Genomic DNA, 19771 nt, shown 5'->3' with positions numbered 1-19771 from the left:
AAAAAAAACTCAGTCCTAAATCACCTATTTGTATTTGTTTTTCTCTAATTTATTTAAATAAATAAGTGAATTTTAGACACATCTAATTTATTATTCATTTTTTATTTTATTTTTTCGTATGAGTGTGACTTTGTTTAATTCTAGGTGAGAGGTGGGGCGCAGCAAATTGAAAAAATATAACATAAAAATAAAAATAAATCTAAATAGTTTTATTTTTCTTGTCAAAGAAAAAATAGTTTCAATTTTATTTTTATTTTTGAAATAGACAGTTTTAATAATTAGTATCTCTTTAGTTTTGCTACGGATGAAAATTGAACTCTTAACCTTCTTCTCACTTCACTCTCAGGTTCATCTTTACAACTCCTTACCTTTTGTTCATATGTAATTATTATAATTATAATATATATAAAATAATTATTTTTGAAATAGTACTAATTTTAAAAACAGAAAAGAGGTGATGAATTGAATCCTACTCAAATCAGCTGGATTATTATTTTAGATGGGTTTTTCTGATTGGGCCAAACAAATGGGCTACTTCAACCCAACTGGGGGAAATCCAATCAAGAAATAGGTCGTTGTTTTAAGCACGCCCCACTCTTTACTATTATCTCTAAGGCACATTTTTACTTTTAATTTTTGAATAATGCTTGCAAAGTTGCAATGTATCCTCTAACACACATCTTCAACACACTCTATTTTATTGATTAAAATTTATACCAGTTTCATCAAATTCATGTATGATATACATAATTTGGTGGAACCGATCAAAGAGTGTTTGAAAGGGTATCTTAAAAGTAGTTTATTTTAAGCTCCTTAACCAAGTGATCATGAATTCAATTTATGACTCTTTGTATGGAGAACACTCAATTAAAAGAGAAGAATTTACCTTGTGTATCTCATATGTTTCTTGATGAAGATTAATCACTATTAAACGACAGTGAAAATAGTATACTAATATGATACAGAAAATACAAACGTAAGTAAAAAGGAAAAAAGGAAAACAAAACTAAGAACTATGTCCAGGTAAAAAAACACCTATACAACATAAGCTAATAAGGTTGAAGAGAGATTATAATGATTCATGCACCATCGCTAGAGACTCTGAATGATTAGCACCCAGTTTAACAAGCATATTCGTGCAAGAGTTTCCTTCCCGAAAAATATGATGAATTGAAATATCACAATAACGGCTTATCCTTTCTTAAACAAAAATTAAGAAAAAAAAAAAACTTAAACTAAAACACAAATGGTAGTAAATTCAAACGTTAAATAAAATAAAAATAAAAATAATTATTATTTTTACATAATATTGATGGTTTGTGGTAATATATCTCAACCGAAAGGTCCAAAAGGAGGGAAACCAATAACGGCTTATCCTTTCTTAGAAACTTGAACCTCTCACTCTTTCTATTTTTATCTTCCAATGACACTCTCTCACCAAATTCAAGACTCAGAGTTTCCATTCAAAGAAATTGGAAATGAAGGTCTCACTAAACAGATTCTCAGAAAAGGTGTTACTTGGCAAACTCCATTTTCTGGTGACCAAGTTCAAGGTTAGTACAAAAACATCAACTGTATGTACTTTCTTTGTTTCAGCTCATGATTCATAATGTTTGTCTTGTCACATAACATAAAAAGGGTCATGCTAAATTTTACAACTTTTTCACTTACTCTCATCAATCATTCAATGAATTTTAAAATACTAACTTATTTTTTTCAACTTAATTTCAGTTCATTTCAGTGGACAAGTTGAAAATGGACCATCTCTTGAATCCAGTTATGATAAAGGCTCGTCGTTTCATTTCAAATTAGGCCAAGGTAAGTGCCTCGTCGTTTATTTTATACTACTAGAAAAAGTTGAATTATGAACGGAAATTATAGACAGAAAAAATTACATTAAGTCTTTAATTTTAGTATTCGGTAGCACTTTGATAGCATTTGTGAATTTGATTGCAGGTGAAGTTATCAAAGGTTGGGATGAAGGAGTTGCTACCATGAAGAAAGGGGAGAGAGCAATCTTCAAAATACCACCTAACTTAGCATACGGTGAAGTTGGTTCTCCACCGTTGATTCCTCCTAATGCAACTCTAATTTTCGAGATTGAAATGTTGTGTTGGAGTACTATTAGGGATTTGACTGGTGATGGAGGAATCATGAAAAAGACAATAAGGGAAGGAGGAGGATGGGCTACTCCAAAAGAGCTCGATGAAGTGCTAGGTAACAAATAACAATCACAATTATAGAATTTATAGTAATGTTTTTATATCATCGATGAATGAGTCGTTTATTTCAGAGTTTAATTTTGATACAGTGTCAATATAAAAATGTACTTCTATACCGTTAACAAATCACAACCGTTGATATATGTATGTTAGAAGAATTAGTTATGATTAAAATCAAACGTTTTTAATGATTTGGCGATTATGATTGATTGACAGTGAAATATGAAGCAAGGCTTGAAAATGGAATGCTTATCAAGTCGGATAAAGGTGTCGAGTTTAATGTAAGTGATGGTAAGTACATTTCAAGCATTAAACATTTGTTTTTGGAAACAGATTTCGTGCGATTGGTAGTCATTGCAATCAATGATCTCTGCCGTTGATAAAATACTGATCAATCTCTTGGATGATTCAATTAGGCTATCTTTGTCCAGCAATGAGTATAGCAGTAAAGACGATGAGAAAAGGCGAGGTCGCAGAGCTGAGCATGAAATTTTTCTGTAAGTTTATCAGAAGAAGCCACTCTTATTTTAGATGATGTATGTATGCATGTATTGCAAGAATTTATTCATTTTGTTTCTGTTGCATTAGATTATTTATTGAAACTACTTAATAATATGACTAATATTAGGACATTAATTTTGCAGATGGCCTTATTAGTCAAAATTCAAATATTACAAATGATGAGCTTGATGGTTTACCAGAATCTAACTTAATTAGCATCAAACTTGAGTTGGTATCATGGAAAGTTGTTACTGATATCACTGGAGATAAGAAAATACTGAAAAAAGTTAATAAAGCCGGCGAGGGGCATGATCGTCCTAACGAAGGATCTCACGTGAAAGGTAAACTATACCTCAAATGGAAATAGATTTGACACAGTCTTCAACAGTCACAACCGTCAATCATTGGACTTTGATGAAAATTTGAGGGTTGAGTTTCAATTTTGTGGTTATGGTCACAATGTGATTCATTCGACCTCTGTCGAATGACTTATATTGTTTGACTGTAGTGACCGATTGCACTGAATCCGTTTCCATCAAAATAAAAATACATCATAGTCATATTAGTTTCTTAATTAATGTTTTTCATTTTCTACAGTCATATATTTATGTAAAGGAGAAGATGGTACAATTATCGAGAGGAAAGGATCAAAGGAAGAACTTTTTGAGTTCACAACTCAAGAAGGTATAATTTTGATGTTACTCCCTCCGAGACAAAATATAAGAAAAATTCATTTTTTTAGGTTCATTGCATAATTAATGTATCTGGTCTATATTATAAATCAGATACATTAATTATGCTGCAATAAACCTAAAAATGTAAATTTTGTTTATATTTTGTCACGAAGGGAGTAAAATTTTCGGTAGTTAGATATTTCTATTATTATTATCATTAATATTTGTGGTACTTTGTTCTATGCATTTTCAGAACAAGTGTATGAGGGTCTAGAAAAAGCAATAATGACAATGAAAAAAGAAGAACAAGCTTTGGTGACTATCAATGCTGAATATTTGTGTGACCATAGTAATTTGCAAGGAAACAAGGCCCACAATAATAAAATTTATTATGAAGTTGAATTAATTGATTTCACTAAGGTTATCTACTTCTATGTATTGCTAATATAAGTTCCTTCAATTCAAAACATATCAACACAATGTTTTTATTTTATCTTTACATTTTAGTCGATTTTTGCAACTTCTCATAGGAGAAGCCATTTTGGAAAATGGACACTCAAGAGAAACTAGAAGCTTGTGAACAAAAGAAGCATGATGGAAATCTTCTATTCAAGGCTCAAAATTTTACTCGCGCATCAAAGAAATATGAAAAGGTCTGCGACTGCTATTTAAAACCTTGAATACATTGTAGCGTATAATGCACATCGATAACAGAATGAACTTTTTTTTATTGATTTGGTATTGTAGGCTGTAAAATACATCGAATTTGATCACACATTTAGCGAAGACGAGAAGCTTCATGCTAACACTTTGAGATTATCGTGTAATTTGAACAATGCTGCTTGTAAACTTAAATTGGAGGAGTACACTGAAGCTGCAAGGTTATGCACAAAGGTATTATTTGATCATAATGCTCAATGTATTAAAAACACGATACAAAATAAGCAATTGTTCGATTAGTAATACTAATTTGAACAATTAGTAATGCTTTTAATTTAAATCTAACAATTGCTTATTCTGTTTCTTGTTTTCAAATGTAGATAATGTTTTCTCTACTATAGTTGTTAGTTGTTACTCCCTTTGTCTCATATTAAGTGTCGTTTAAAGTTATGTACGCGAAAAGTTGAATTCTTAAACTGATCCTATTTTGAGACAGGTCCTAGAACAAGATCCCTTAAATGTGAAGGCTCTTTATAGAAGATGCCAAGCATACCTTAAAACATCAGACTTGGAGAAAGCTGAAGCTGATATAAAAAAAGCTTTGATTATTGATCCAAATAACAGGTACAGTTATTTGCATTTTCAACTCTATTTATGCACATTCATAGGCCAATTCTACGGTGCACAATTGAGACACGTTTTGCATCATGCACAAGTGAATTTTTACCATTGGATGAATAAATTCCACCAATAGCGAAAAATGCACTTGTACATAGTGCAAAACTATTTAACATAGGCACGGTGCACACTAGACAAAATTTGATACTGACATGGACGCATAAGGCACCAAAATTTTGAACATCAAACACGCCTTAAAAATGAATGATTATTTGTTTACTTGGCTTGTTAACAGAGAAATTAAACTTGAGTACAAAGAGCTCAAACTGAAGCAAAAGGAATACACTAAATATGAAGCTGATATCTTTAGTACAATGGTTTCAAAGATGAATTAGTTCAGAAAGTGAATTTGCGTTCCACATCTCTTTTTGAAGTAGAAATATGCATGTAGTGTGTATTTATCATTTATTTACTTTAATTTTTGGGGTATAGCCCAAATGTAAACATAAAATCAACCTCAATTAAGCAGGGGTTAGTTTTTCATATTATTTGTAACAATTACAGATACACTTAATAAAATAAAGTCAATATATGTGCCTTTGTGTTCCACATCGAGGAGATAAGAAAGCAAGTGAGTAGATGTGATATATAAAACCAGCAGCGAGTACAAAATACAACTCATACCTTTCTCGGCCTTTTGGCTAAGATCAAGTGTAGTATCTGTTCTTATCAGTTTAATATCTGATATGTGTCTCATTGAGTCACACGATATTAAATTACTTTTTTGAGGGGGAGAAGCTATCACAATAGCTTGCTATTCGGCTTCTCGTGTGTCACCAATGTGTTGCACTATTGCATTGGCTAGGCGCACCCCACCAATTCTAGTTATAACTTTTTTGCTTAATTTCTCTTCTATTCCTATTACTGTGGGCCTTACATATTTAGCCCGTTAATTTGATGTATGTCTGAATCATTTCTTGAGATTTACTTTTGAAACCCTATTAATTATTTGCGTTTTTTGAAAAATATTGTCCGCTACTTAAATAGCGGATGTTATAAACGTAGGTGTTTTTGGGGGTGTTTGCTAACTAAGTAGCGAACTATAGAGTATTTTGATAATTTTGTAGGGCGCACGAGAAATGAAGTTGAGTGGCAAAAGTTAATTTCTATTTTTAATGGCTTTCTGATAAGTGAATTGGATGTGTTTGGGGGCTGAAACTTGAAAGGAAACAAGAGCTACAGGGGTTATTTGGAAATTGCTCTTTAGGCAACTTTGATTTCTTCTCTTACAATTTGTTATTGATTTGAGCAATTGTGGTCTCTAGTTTTTCAATATACAGATATCTTTTAAAAAATAATCAATGAGTTTTAGCCATTCAACAATTATAAATCTATTATCCGCATATGTTATCTCTTGAATGATTTTCAATTCTTTGGATGGTGCATATAGAAAAATATTTATTAGAAGAGGTCAAAATATAAAATATATTTTTTTTTTTTTGTAAATCGGGTATCCTCTGCGCACAACTGCAGAGACTAATCTCTCGAGCCTTGGAGGACCCAAATGAGTTGCAAACTCTCCGTAAGAGTTTTAACACTGCTGCATGTCCAAGCCAGGGATTGAACCCAGAACCTTGATTAAGTTAGAAGAGATTTGCGCCATCTCATCTAAGTGATCTTGAGTAAATTATTTTGTTATATGCTACGAGTTGTTTTCATAAGTTATATTGAAGATCTTATGAAAATAAGCTAAATTCTTTTTATGAAAATTGTCGTAAGTAGTTTCGTTAAGTTCTCTCAAATGGTTCACAAAACTTAAGTCAGTATATAAATCCAAATAAGGGAAATTAAACGGACTCCAAGTCATCCCGGCCTCCCTTGTAAAACTTTTCATATCCAAACGTACCACTAAGTTTTGTTTGCGAGTTTGGAGGAGAGAAAAGTAGAGAAATCTTCATCTTTTAAAGTGTTTTTATAGAAAATGATAAATAAATTTTTATGATTAATATATTTTTAATTTAAAAAATATTATAACTGCATACATTGAATTTAAAAAAACTATTTAAACTCTTCAAAATTCTCTTCTAATACAATTTATAAGTTCCACAAAATTAAAAGTTTTTTTTTTTCAAAATCCTCTCCTTCTAACCTCCTCCATTTCTCCTACTTTTTCTGTTCTTTTCTTTTTGTCAAAATTCTTCCACCTCCTAAAACTCACAATCAAAGATTTAATATCCGAGTCATGTTATCTCCATTTCATTCCTTGGACACTAGCCTAAATAAATAAAAATTAGGCATACACTCGTCAAAATAAATATAATATGGTTTTTTTTTTGGCTTCACCAACAGTTTAATCTGGTTCGAAGGTTAGTTCTGGTATCAAGTAGTTTCAGCCCCCTCCTAATTACAATTGCGGGGGATCGAACCGTGATCCTCCTACCAAGTTCAGCGTCAATTACTAATGAACCAGCTAACAATCGGTAATATAATATACTTATTTAAAAAGTACACATTATTTATTTTATTTTTATTTCATTTTTTCATGATTATGATGAGTGTGTAACTAAACCTCTTATATTTATATTTGTGCCTATTTAAAAATTGGCCTTCATTCCAGTGTCAATACTTCACATCTCACCAACCCACCATACGTGTGGGACTTTCCTCCCAAGTCCTAACTCATAACATTATTAGTAAGGCAATTACAAGGATAACTAATTATCATTTTTCTCCATATGCACTTTCCTTTTTCATTAAGTCATCATCCACCACATTTTCCTTTTGCTGCACATTTTGCTCCATAGTTATGTCATCATTACTAGTAATGTGGATTTTGGTTTGATTCTTGGCAGATACAATATGCTAAGAGAGATCAACCGTCTCAAAAGCATACATCAATTATTCAACGAATTTAAAAATAAATTTTTACTTATATTTAAGAATGAAGTAGTATTATCATACAAAAAATACAAAAAATGGAATAGTATCTATAAACACAATTTTGATATATCCAGATTCTCTCCTTCCAATTACTCGTAGGATCCACTGTAGCACTCAATCCCTATAAAACGGATCTGGATTTAATGCAATCATTGACTGCATGCGGTCATTAATTCTGACCGTCTGACCGTCTGATTTTAATCAGACGGTCTGCAATAAAAGGATATTTTGATTTTGAAAAATATGTAGTTTTAATCAGAAAATTGTAGACTGTCCGATCAAAGTTAGACAACAAAGAAACCCTGACTGCATGACTGTATGTAATCGACAACCGCACGAAATCCAAATCGCTATAAAACCAAGCAACATTATAAATAAAGAACTATTCCAAAATAAAATAAAGGCAGAAACTTCATCATGGTGTCATTGTTCACACACACCAACCCTTGATTAACAATCAAAGTCTATATCTTACCAATATGAAGTAGTCCACTATGAAGTGTCTCTATGGGATGTACAATGTGGAGTGGAGGGTTCTACATCTTCACCAACCATTGATTCCTCAACAATCCAAAACCCCACAAGAGTAGTTCAAAAAATTTCCCTAAAGTCAGATATCAAAGACTGTCTGATTTTAATCGGACGATATAAATTATTAAATTTTGAAATAAAAAATAAATTTGTCTTTTTTCTAAACCGTCGATTAAAATCAAATGATTGAATGTATTAAACTGTTACATTGTTATACCACATCATTAATCACCCACCCCTTTAAACTCCAAATACAATTGCATTCGTTTTCTTCACCAAATATCTCAACCTTCCTATTACTCATCACTCATATAACTCAGTTTAAAATTAAATAATCATTACTAGCATAATTTAAAATTTAGAAATAAATTATGCAAAATAGTGTCTCGAGTCAATGGTTAAAGAAATAAAAGTAATATAAAAAAAAAACAAATATTTTAAATAAAATAAACAACTTTTAAACAAACAAACATTAGACGACATACTTTGCGTATGGAATACAGTTATAGTTTCAATTTCAACATTAAGTCAAAACGATTACAACTGCTTAGCCAACCTCATTATTATACATATGAAATTTCAATTCTACTATTGTTTTTCATCGTTGGATTAAGGGCACTTACTTTTTCCCTTTTTCTTAGTATTTACTTTTAATTAAAAATTTATAGGAGCACTAAATTTTATATTTTATTTTAAATAAGAGTAAATCTCAGTTTAGTCATTCAAACATTACACTTTCTCTAACTTAATTTTTTGGCATTTTATAAGTAATTTCTTACGTCTTGTTAAATTGGTCACCGTATTATTATTATTATTATTATTATTATTATTATATATATATATATATATATATATATATATATATATATATATATATATATATATATATATATATGTGTGTGTGTGTGTGTGTGTGTGTGTGTGTGTGAGAGTCAGAAATCTTGTAAAAAAAAAAGAATTACTGTGTCAGAAATAACATAACAAATTTAAAAATGTTAGACACAACTTATAAAATATTAGACACTATTTTTTTTTCTTTTTTAAGGAATATTAGACACTATTTATTAGTAAAAAGAGAAACAATTTATTATTTTAATATATTTTTTAGACTAATTAAGTAGGAAAAAAAGTAATACCTTAATTGAAGATTTATTCTTTAAATAACAATAAAATTCTTAAAAAATTCTGATGTGGATCATTGTCTATCATAGACCAATTTTTTTTTTTTTGACCAAATCATAGACCAGTATTTATAAATGTTAAAAAATCCAACCACGACTTCCATTGCCTTTTGAAAGTAAGGGTTAATGGTACTCAGAATTTTTATTGTAAGATAACGATCTAATTAATATAAGTTCGATTAAAACAACAAAAAATAATTTTCGTAAAGTTAGTTCAGTTAGTTGCCAATAATAACACTTAATAAAAATTTACTTCACGCTAAATCAACAGTAATCATATCGTCATTAGAATTTTTAATAATTTTTAAATATTAGATTACATTACAACATAGAACTCACATATTAAAAATATTGTTTTCATAGGATATAAAACTTAGAAAAATAAAGTGATTTAATCACTTACTATATATCACGTTACACTTATATGGTTGGTGAATGCAATAACTTAATCAATACCCACAAAAATAGAAAAAGATTAACATTTGTCACATAAATCCAATTCTCACCAACTCCCATTTTTTTTTTCTCTAACATATATTCATGATCAACCTGTCTCCAATCTTCTCTGTTCAAATCAAACACACAAACAATGGCTCTGTTTCTCACAATACCTCTTTCACTCATCACAATTTTCCTCTTCTACACACTCTTCCAAAGACTAAGATTCAAGCTTCCACCCGGTCCACGCCCCTGGCCGGTAGTCGGAAACCTTTACGACATAAAACCGGTCAGGTTCCGGTGTTTTGCTGAATGGGCCCAATCTTATGGGCCCATTATATCAGTTTGGTTTGGTTCGACTCTGAATGTGATTGTTTCAAATTCAGAGTTGGCAAAAGAGGTTTTAAAGGAGAAGGATCAACAGTTGGCTGACCGGCACAGAAGTCGGTCAGCCGCAAAGTTTAGCCGAGATGGGCAGGATTTAATCTGGGCTGATTATGGACCACATTATGTGAAGGTAAGGAAGGTTTGTACGTTGGAGCTTTTTTCGCCTAAGAGGATTGAGGCTTTGAGGCCTATTAGAGAAGATGAAGTTACTGCTATGGTTGAATCCATTTTCAATGACTCCACCAATTCTGGTATGTTTATTTTTGTTGTTAATTTCATGTTCTTTTGGAAATACTCTGTTTTCTTTCGTTTTATTTCATGAATGTTTTTGTTATTGGTATTAGTAGAAGATTAATAAGTTATTATGGATTTTCTACGTTATTTTGCTTATTGTCAACAAGATTATATTAATTGAATAAAAAGGGTTGATCTTCAATTTTCAAACGAAAACATATAAATAGAAGCAGGGTAAGAACTAAAATCAGGACAAGAATGAAAAATTTTAAAATGATTTTATAAAGAATTACTAGAGTTTTTTTTTTTTTTTTGAAGGAAATAAAGAATTACTAGAGTTGGTGACAGAATCATCAATTATTCAATAAGCAAAAAAATATATTAAAAAATACTAAGCAAGCTTAAGGTGTGTGTGCAATGTCACAAACTTACAAGCAACTTGATTTTCTTAATTTAAAAATAGAGAGATTTTTTAATGTGTTTGAAAAATTTGTGGAAAATAAATGACATATAGTTTGAACAATAAGGACTAAAATAATGAAATTAAACACTGAGATTAATTTCTCTTTAACAAATTACTATATTTGTAGAGATGTTTTTAGAATTATCTTAAAATATATATCATCACATACTTTGTGGAATTGTTTAAAGTAAAAAATGTCATTCCGGTCATATAGTCAGATATTAGTGACCGTTTGGTCAAGATTCGTTGGTCTTGATTTAACTACAGTATTTTTAGAAAGAAGATAAGATATATGCATTTTTAAGTCGTTCGATCTTGATCAAACAACTACAAACGTGATGACCACATGACTGCATAGGAAAATGACTGCATCTAATCCATTTTAAAAAATATCCCAATTCATTGTAGCTTAATGTCATAGTGAATAAATTATGTAAAAAAAAAAATGCCATAGTGAATAATTAATTAGATAAATTTTCCTCAAAATAAGCTTCTTTTTTTTTTTGCTTCATTGTCAAAATAAGGATTTTAAATAATTAACATTATATATAAAATTCCTTTAAAGTTACAATAATTTTCTTTTAATTGGAAAAACTAGTATTAAGTTCTCTTACGGGGTTTGGTATGTCAATGGAGAAATAGAAAATGATGCAATGAGTTAAGGTTTTGGGGAAAACAAGTTATGTTGGAATTTTGTGATAGGTTTTGGTTGGTAAAGTTTGTATGTCAAGAAAACATGCCTTCATTAGTTGTTGAAATAGATAGGTCTATAAATTTTGAGATGGCGTTGGTTTAACTAATTTACCAACTACTTTTCTGTCCTCATTTTCTTTAATAGTTTGAACTTCAAAATAAAATTTAAGAAAAAAAAAACAGAGAAATATATATTAAGAGCCAATTAAACACAAGATGTGCCTAAAAGAATTTCATGTAGTCAAAACATTACCGTAAGCCATTGTAATTTTATAAAAGTTACACTTACATCTTTAAAGAAATACAATGTTACGGTGATTTTAATCGACACATTGAGAATTCATGATATCAAACCTGCACTTTATTTTCAATGTCTAAAAACACACCACCCTTCACTCACTATATTTCTTAAGTCACAATGTCTGGTTTCCATTTTGTATGAACAATTTTTTTTACACAACAATAAAATGTTTCAATTAATGATAGAAATTGACTTGATTAGTTTATTGATATTCAATCAATGGATCTGATAAAATATTTTGTTTAACTAACATGTTTTAAATTTGAAATGATACAATCTTTACCATTTTTTTATCAAAAAAACTTTACCTAATAATTGATCAAGTGGTTGGATAGATATAGTTGCCTGCACTATGGATATAATGCTGGACTATTTTATTATGGTCATAACACTTTATTTAGTCATGTCACAAACCAACTATCTACCTAATTTTTGGCTCTTAAGCAGGGACGTCTACAACTTTTTGGAGACCCTGTGCAATTATTAAAAATAGGTTCTAATAAAAGAAAAAATTCAAAAAAATTGTCAACGATTTAAATTAAAAATAACATCAATGACCCTAAAAAATAATCATTTTTTTACTATAGTATAACAAGACAATCTCTATTACACATCTTTCCATTTGATAAAACTATAGTATAACAATTAGCTATAAAACGTCTAAAAAATGTATTCACAGTAAAAAATTCTTTTAGGAACATTTTGTAACAAATAAATTCATCATTTTAGAATAAAGAGTATCTCAGGTATTTGAACTCCACAATTTCTCATTTGGAAGCTTGTAATCTCTAGTTTTATACATCTCATTTACCAATACTACTACCCTATAATTTTTTTTAGAGGCCCCTATTTTTATGAGGCCTTATGCCGTCGCACATGTGGCAAAGACGCCTCTGCTCTTAAGTAACAAGGAAAAGATAGTGTACAAAAACTGTAATAATGTTTTCTTAACAGAGAAGTTATAGAAATGTTTTTTTTTTTTTACACAGACTTTGACATAAAACATGTTGTAAATCAGTAAATGTAACAATAATCAGTCAAAATCATCATGGAAAATAAAATGTTACATTTTGATAGAAATGCAATTTTGATTTTTAAAAATTGCATTTCCCTTTACTTATTCTTAGAAGTTAGAACCAGTAGCAGATTTCTTCTCTCTTCTAACTAACATGCAACAGTTTGAAAATATAAAGTTTGGATAAGGTGTTCGTGATCAAATGTATACTTATAATTTGTTTTTCTGCAGAAAATTTAGGGAAAGGTATATTGATGAGGAAGTACATAGGGGCAGTTGCATTCAACAACATCACAAGGCTGGCATTTGGGAAAAGATTTGTGAACTCAGAAGGTGTAATGGATGAGCAAGGAGTGGAATTCAAGGCTATAGTGGCAAATGGGTTAAAGCTAGGAGCATCTCTTGCCATGGCAGAGCATATTCCTTGGTTGAGGTGGATGTTCCCATTAGAAGAGGAGGCTTTTGCCAAGCACGGTGCTCGTCGGGACCGACTTACTCGAGCTATCATGGATGAGCATACTCAGGCACGTCAGAAATCTGGTGGTGCCAAGCAACATTTTGTAGATGCTCTTCTCACTTTGCAAGATAAATATGACCTTAGTGAAGACACCATCATTGGTCTACTTTGGGTATGTTTTTTTTTTTTAATAATCTTTAAACAAATCTTTTGGTTTATTTTATCTTTCTCTATGTTGAATTTGTAAGGTATAAGGATGCAGTTGCCACGGTCTGCAAATCGGTATCGCTAGATTAAGATTGAAAGACTGATATCCATATTTAGTACATATGATTTATAATACCAACTTCGAAATGAGTATAACAATCTTGATCTAATAGCGTTGATTTGTTGACTACTGCAACAACTGCATCCTTTTTTGACGGAATTGAATTATGTTCAGTCAAACTGTATGCAGTCAGGACATCTGGATTGTCCGATCAAGATTATATTTTAACTGTTTTTAAATATAAAATTCAAGGTAAAAATCTGGACCGTCTGGTCTTAATCAAACGGTCCATATATGACCGACTGTAGTGCAGTCCATTCCCTCCAACTCCACAGAATCCAGATCCATTTTTGACAGTTCGGGAATCTAGATCTCTCTATTTCACCATATAGAAGCATAGCTCATATTTTTCTTTATTTGACAGGACATGATTACAGCTGGGATGGACACAACTGCAATATCAGTTGAGTGGGCTATGGCTGAGTTGATAAAGAACCCAAGAGTGCAAAAGAAGGCACAAGAGGAGCTAGACAAGGTAATTGGTTTTGAAAGGGTGATGACTGAAACTGACTTCTCAAGCCTCCCTTATCTACAATCTGTAGCCAAAGAGGCTCTAAGGTTGCACCCCCCAACACCATTAATGCTCCCACATCGCACTAATGCCAATGTCAAAATCGGTGGCTATGATATTCCCAAAGGATCCAATGTCCATGTAAATGTATGGGCTGTCGCCCGTGATCCAGCTGTGTGGAAAAACGCAACTGAGTTTAGACCCGAGAGGTTTCTTGAGGAGGACGTAGACATGAAGGGCCATGATTTTAGACTACTGCCATTTGGAGCAGGTCGTCGGGTATGCCCGGGTGCACAACTTGGAATTAATATGGTGACATCCATGTTGGGTCATCTGTTGCACCATTTCTGTTGGGCAGCACCTGAGGGAGTGAATCCTGAGGAGATTGACATGACAGAGAACCCTGGAATGGTTACATATATGAGGACGCCCTTACAGGTTGTGGCTTCTCCTAGGCTTCCCTCAGAATTGTACAAACGTGTGCCAGCTGATATCTAATCTTTTTCTCATACTGCAATGTTGTTGTTATTCACATTGTTGAGTCAATTTTCTTTTGGAATACAATTTAAGAAACTATGTAAGACTCTTGACAAATTTGACTTTGTTGTCCCCTTCAGATTTTGGATTTGAAGTTCCTGTAGTGTAATGCATAACTTTTCTTAAAAATATGTTGAATGGTTGGAGCTCTAAGCATCTGATTTTGGTGGTAGGAGCCACTGAAAAGTGAAAACTCAATATGGCTCATCCCAGTCCTAGCCAAACACCAACAAGTGTCTTAAACCCTAAACCCGATAACTCGGACAAGTGTCTTAAAAGACAACTTTTTTATAATTCAGCTAATGATATGCTCACTATTTATATCTAAAATATGAAAGGCAAGTTGATATATTATCAATATGCATCTTAATTTGTCCTTATAAGTATTATACAACTAAACAATTATGTACAGAACACGTTCAGAGAACAGCTAGTTTTTCATATAAGTAACAATAGCAGCATCACTTTACTTACATCAACAAATATAAAGATGGCCAATTCATTCAGGAGTGATCTTGTTCCTACATGCTCAAGTAATAACTTCCTCCTAGTTTTTTACTTACTTCAACCCTTAACCGTTCTTCTTTATTTTTCATGCTTACCTTCAGAAGCAAGTTAAACTTGACATAATCTTCAATGACCTGCATTTTAAGCAGAAATATGTCAAACAAAAAAGGTAAATACAAATTAAAAAGAGTCAAAACAGGTCTGTTTACAAGGAAGAAAAGTAACAAAAGAAATGGGAAGGGGGTGTGCCGATTAATAAAATATGACTAATATAACTGCTCACCTTGATTTCGGCCCGAACAATGTCCAGAAGTTCATACCGACACAGACAGTTGACCTTCATGTTAAGAGACTTCATATAAAACTTAGCAGCATCTTTGACATTAGGATCGTGAATTGGAACTTCATGCCATCCTAACTTGTGTCCCTCTGAATTAAAATTGGTACAATTTCTCATAAACAACCATTGATAATTAAAAGCAAATAGAGACAGTATACTTTTGGAGCAACAACTATGCTGGAAAAATCAGTATAAGCAGAGACAAAACTCAAAAGCAAGTAAGAAAACCTGAATGGTTCACCTTGCATATTACACACACGCACATGAGAGAGCCTTTTATTTAAAATATCAAAGAGGGAATCGACATCACATATAGGACTAAATCTTGAATGCATAAATTGATTGTTGAAATTAACAGATATTTAATTATGAGATACCATTTAAGAAAGTCATGCGACATGTTTTAATCTTTACAATTCATGGTTTACTTTGATGGTCAACATTTACTCCTCTCGCCTGATATATCCCCATTTATGAAAAGAGTTTGGCAGCTTTGAATGTCTTGGAAGAAGGGAGGGAATTTCTCTTCCTAAGAATATTACACAGTTTCACCACCAAGTATAAGGATTGTAAGGTACAAACAGCCACATTCTGCATACTAAGTGCATGAAAGATTACAGAGAAATTATGGTACTCCATAGTTTCTTATCTACAATCAATAACAGCTACGGTGCTTTGCTCATGAACATCAAAGTAAAAGCAAAGAAAAAAGAGAAGCTGAGACAAGTAAAGCCAAAATCCGAATTTCATAGTTTTCTAATTGGCAGAGTGATAGGGACTTGGGTATTATGGAGTCTCACATCGAGTAGTATGGGATAATCAAATTCAATGGATTATTAAGTGGCTTCGTTCACTCCCTTGATACCTATCTTATAAAGGAGAGTTCCTCAGGTGCTTGGATACTTATCGATTGATATTATAGCTGATTTTCGTTGGGTTGGAAAAGGTGCTATAATATGGACTTGGGTATTAGCGTGATCAATTCCTACACAAGTGGTTTGATATGCTTGGTAGAGTATTTAAGCAGCTTAGTTCTTCTCACTTGATAGCTATAGTCTTTAAGATGATTCTAGCTATGATTAATTCAAATTGCAGTAACTAGAAAGTTCGTTTGTCACATGAATCTAGAAGTTAGCCCTCCATTACAGGCAAAAACGTTTTTGTTATTTTTTTATCTAGTAGACTATTGGGACATTGTGTGTTTACTTGGACGAGTTAAAGGAATAACGAGAGTAATATAACATGCATGAACATCTTCCAAGTCAATTGATAATGAATCCAGACCGTCCGTCGAAAAATATGCACATCCAGGCTTATAAACTATGACCAAGTTCATCTATCCATTGTCATAACTGCAATGCCATAATGGGCCACTGCTACTATCTATATTTTAGAAACCTCTAGATGGCGTCATACCAGTCAGTTCTTCAATAAATCACTAAAGAAATCATATAAAACTTCGCAACAAAGGGGTGACAAAAGAAACATTCATAATGAAAATTCATGAGTAGATATAATAATATAAGCAGTAAATCACCTTGCTTAACACCCAGATCAGAACTCCTGAAGGGAAAGATCGCATGAGCAAGTTTGAATTCTTGTAACTGCTTGAAGTTCATCCATGGCTTAACCCAAATTTTGGCTTCATATATCTTCTTCTTTCCGGCATCAACTGCTTCCAGGGTTAGATAATATATTTTACCCGCTACAACCTGTTCTTTTGCTTTTAATACCCTTGAAAATTCAAGAAGGGTATTCTGCATAAAATATTATATAAATTAATTAATAAACTTATACTTCGATTTATAAATTCATGAATTGTAAAAAGTAACATCGCAACATTGTAAGACTGACAAAGTTAAGAAAATTCCATCATAGGACAATATGTCGTAGACAAGAAATCGACAACAAAGTCCTCTCGATATGTCGGAAACTAAAAATCAACAACAAAGTGTTCTCAATATGTCGAAACAAGAAATGACAACAAAGTGGATATATATAACACACTATAACTGGATACACACAAGTAAAATGAAATCAACGATTTAACAAATAGTATTAAAAGATGCTACTCATCTTCTTCGTTTTTGGTTCGGAAGAGTCTAGCGACGAAACTCAGACACATTAAGTGCCTATGAACATGAAATTGCGGGTTTGAACCGGAACCCCAAAACATCAAATGTTCCTGCAGCTACTATCTGAGTTGTACTTATGTGTCAGCATTGCTCTTTTTTACATTATTAAACATAATTTCAAGACCAAACAAAGCAAGTTATATATTTTCAATTATTAGAAATTCTCACCAAAAATTTATGGCATTTCAATCCCTTCTAAACCAAAAAGGGAATTTAATCTATTTATTATGCCCTAATTAAAATAAACAAAACCTAGATTATCAAATCAAACCCAAATGATTATAGTAATAAATTGAAATCACGGAATAAAAACAGTTAAGAAGAAAAGACCTCTTTGTTGTTGTGTTGTTGAACAGCGAAACGAGCGAGGCTTTCGATTTTAGAAACATCATTTGGAGTTTCCTCGACTGCTCCGATTTTCATTCTAACAATTTTGTTACGATGTTGTCGCGTGCATAAACCTAACTCAAAGAGAGTAAAAAGTGCGAGCAAAATGGAAACAGAGATCACATGGAACTTCTTCATCATCTTCATTCACTATTCTCTCACTCTGCAACAATGAATTGCGTGTTATTTTATTTTTTTTGTATTTCAATGTTTGATTTGTTCTGTTTTGCTTTTATACGGTTTCTTGACGCCTAAACCACCAATGATTTGCGTGTTATTTTGTTTTTTATGTGTTTTTTAGCTTCGGTCCCCTCCCATTGTAATTGCGGGTGATCGAAATGTAATCATTCCTATTAAATTCAACTCAATCAATTGTCACGATCGGTGTTTTTCCCCAAATCTCACTATATATGTATGCATAGACTCACCATCAAGGTACACATACACAGAGGCGACTCGCATGCATGTGCAAGGTGTGCGACGACATAGGGCCTCAAAATTTTGAGGGTCTCAACTCAAAATTTTGAGGTCCTATAATATTACTTATATATTAGTTATACCTATAAAATATCAGATGTATATTAATAGATTAATTTTTAGGCCCTAAAATAATAGTTATATATTGTTAATGTTCATAAATATCATGAGTATCAATATATTAGTTATCTATACTCGTATGCAATTTAAATCGATAATTTTTTTATTTTTTTTATTAAGGGGTCACTTTTATATTTTGCACAGAGTCTCCTAAAACTCGGAGACACCCCTGCACATACATTTTACCTCAATTTAACAATTTCTCTCACCTTCAAGCAAATATTAACTTTGAGTGTTGCCCTGCTAACATTGTTGCAATTACTTTTTCCCCCTTTGGTACTTGAAAAATCACATCATATTCCATCAATCACAAATCTGACAATTCATTCGAACTTGAAGAACATTTTCATCTGAACACTCGGTTCATTAACTAAACTATATTTTAAAATTTATTATATATAAACTTTATAATTGTATTAGGCTAAAAATATATTTAATTCTTATGTCTTTGTTATCCTCTAAAAAAACATATAAAAAAACTATTTGTTATCATAAAATTACCACACACTTGATCTTATCCCAAAATTAAATAACCAAAAAGAATATGCCTATGTTAAGTGACATAAAACTCTTACTACTTGACCAAATTCATTGTACCTAACTTATACTCTCTTCGGTCTTATATATAAAAAAAAATTATTTTTTACATTCATTATAAAGTTGATGTATCTAGACAACATTATAATCTAGATACATCAACTTTACAATGAATATAGAAAATAAACTTTATCAGAGTTCACTAAAAAGAAATATCTTATAAAGATTTAATTAATTAGGGATGACACGTGGCACCCTATACTTCCATCAATATGTTTATAAATTGACCCAATTCCTTCACAATATTCATCACAAAACACAAAACATTTCACCAATTTAATCCCTCTCCACCATGTCACACATTGCAAAGGGGAAGTCTCCAATGATTGAAGAATCTCAATCCAATGTGGAGAATCAAAACAAGAGGAAATCAATTGTGGTGGAAGTGGAAGAGAGTGTTGATGCAATTCCAAAGAAACGTTACAAATGTGTTCATTGTGAAAAATCATTTGATACTCCACAAGCCATAGGAGGGCACTATCGTATTCACAAAAATGAACGAAATGTCAAGCCTAGG

The 19771-nt window shown here is 31.7% G+C and overlaps 3 protein-coding genes and 1 non-coding gene across 4 annotated transcripts; 3 read left to right on the top strand and 1 right to left on the bottom strand.

The window, feature by feature from the left end:
- Positions 1 to 1325: 1325 nt before the first annotated feature.
- Positions 1326 to 5284, top strand: LOC123888244 (peptidyl-prolyl cis-trans isomerase FKBP65-like). Its single transcript, XM_045937221.1, has 12 exons — positions 1326 to 1553; positions 1732 to 1818; positions 1957 to 2217; positions 2439 to 2513; positions 2639 to 2719; positions 2867 to 3064; positions 3321 to 3407; positions 3651 to 3817; positions 3928 to 4050; positions 4145 to 4291; positions 4554 to 4681; positions 4971 to 5284. The coding sequence occupies exons 1-12, from the start codon at positions 1424 to 1426 to the stop codon at positions 5068 to 5070; spliced, it is 1584 nt and encodes a 527-aa protein (XP_045793177.1). The 5' UTR covers positions 1326 to 1423; the 3' UTR covers positions 5071 to 5284.
- A 71-nt stretch (positions 5285 to 5355) lies between these two features.
- LOC123893398 lies at positions 5356 to 5551 on the top strand. Its single transcript, XR_006803494.1, has one exon. It is a non-coding gene; the product is annotated as a U2 spliceosomal RNA (small nuclear RNA).
- A 4151-nt stretch (positions 5552 to 9702) lies between these two features.
- LOC123888242 (cytochrome P450 98A2) lies at positions 9703 to 14844 on the top strand. The gene is made up of 3 exons (XM_045937219.1): positions 9703 to 10403; positions 13090 to 13487; positions 14008 to 14844. The coding sequence occupies exons 1-3, from the start codon at positions 9917 to 9919 to the stop codon at positions 14650 to 14652; spliced, it is 1530 nt and encodes a 509-aa protein (XP_045793175.1). The 5' UTR covers positions 9703 to 9916; the 3' UTR covers positions 14653 to 14844.
- A 177-nt stretch (positions 14845 to 15021) lies between these two features.
- LOC123888243 (cysteine proteinase inhibitor 12-like) lies at positions 15022 to 18385 on the bottom strand. The gene is made up of 4 exons (XM_045937220.1): positions 18004 to 18385; positions 17076 to 17295; positions 15482 to 15627; positions 15022 to 15332 (listed from the first exon to the last, which is right to left on the bottom strand). The coding sequence occupies exons 1-4, from the start codon at positions 18205 to 18207 to the stop codon at positions 15213 to 15215; spliced, it is 690 nt and encodes a 229-aa protein (XP_045793176.1). The 5' UTR covers positions 18208 to 18385; the 3' UTR covers positions 15022 to 15212.
- Between the last annotated feature and the right edge of the window lie 1386 nt (positions 18386 to 19771).

Source organism: Trifolium pratense, linkage group LG6 (genome assembly GCF_020283565.1).
Source record: "Trifolium pratense cultivar HEN17-A07 linkage group LG6, ARS_RC_1.1, whole genome shotgun sequence".
NCBI classification, from domain to species: domain Eukaryota; kingdom Viridiplantae; phylum Streptophyta; class Magnoliopsida; order Fabales; family Fabaceae; genus Trifolium; species Trifolium pratense.
This window is presented reverse-complemented; position numbering and strand designations above follow the sequence as displayed.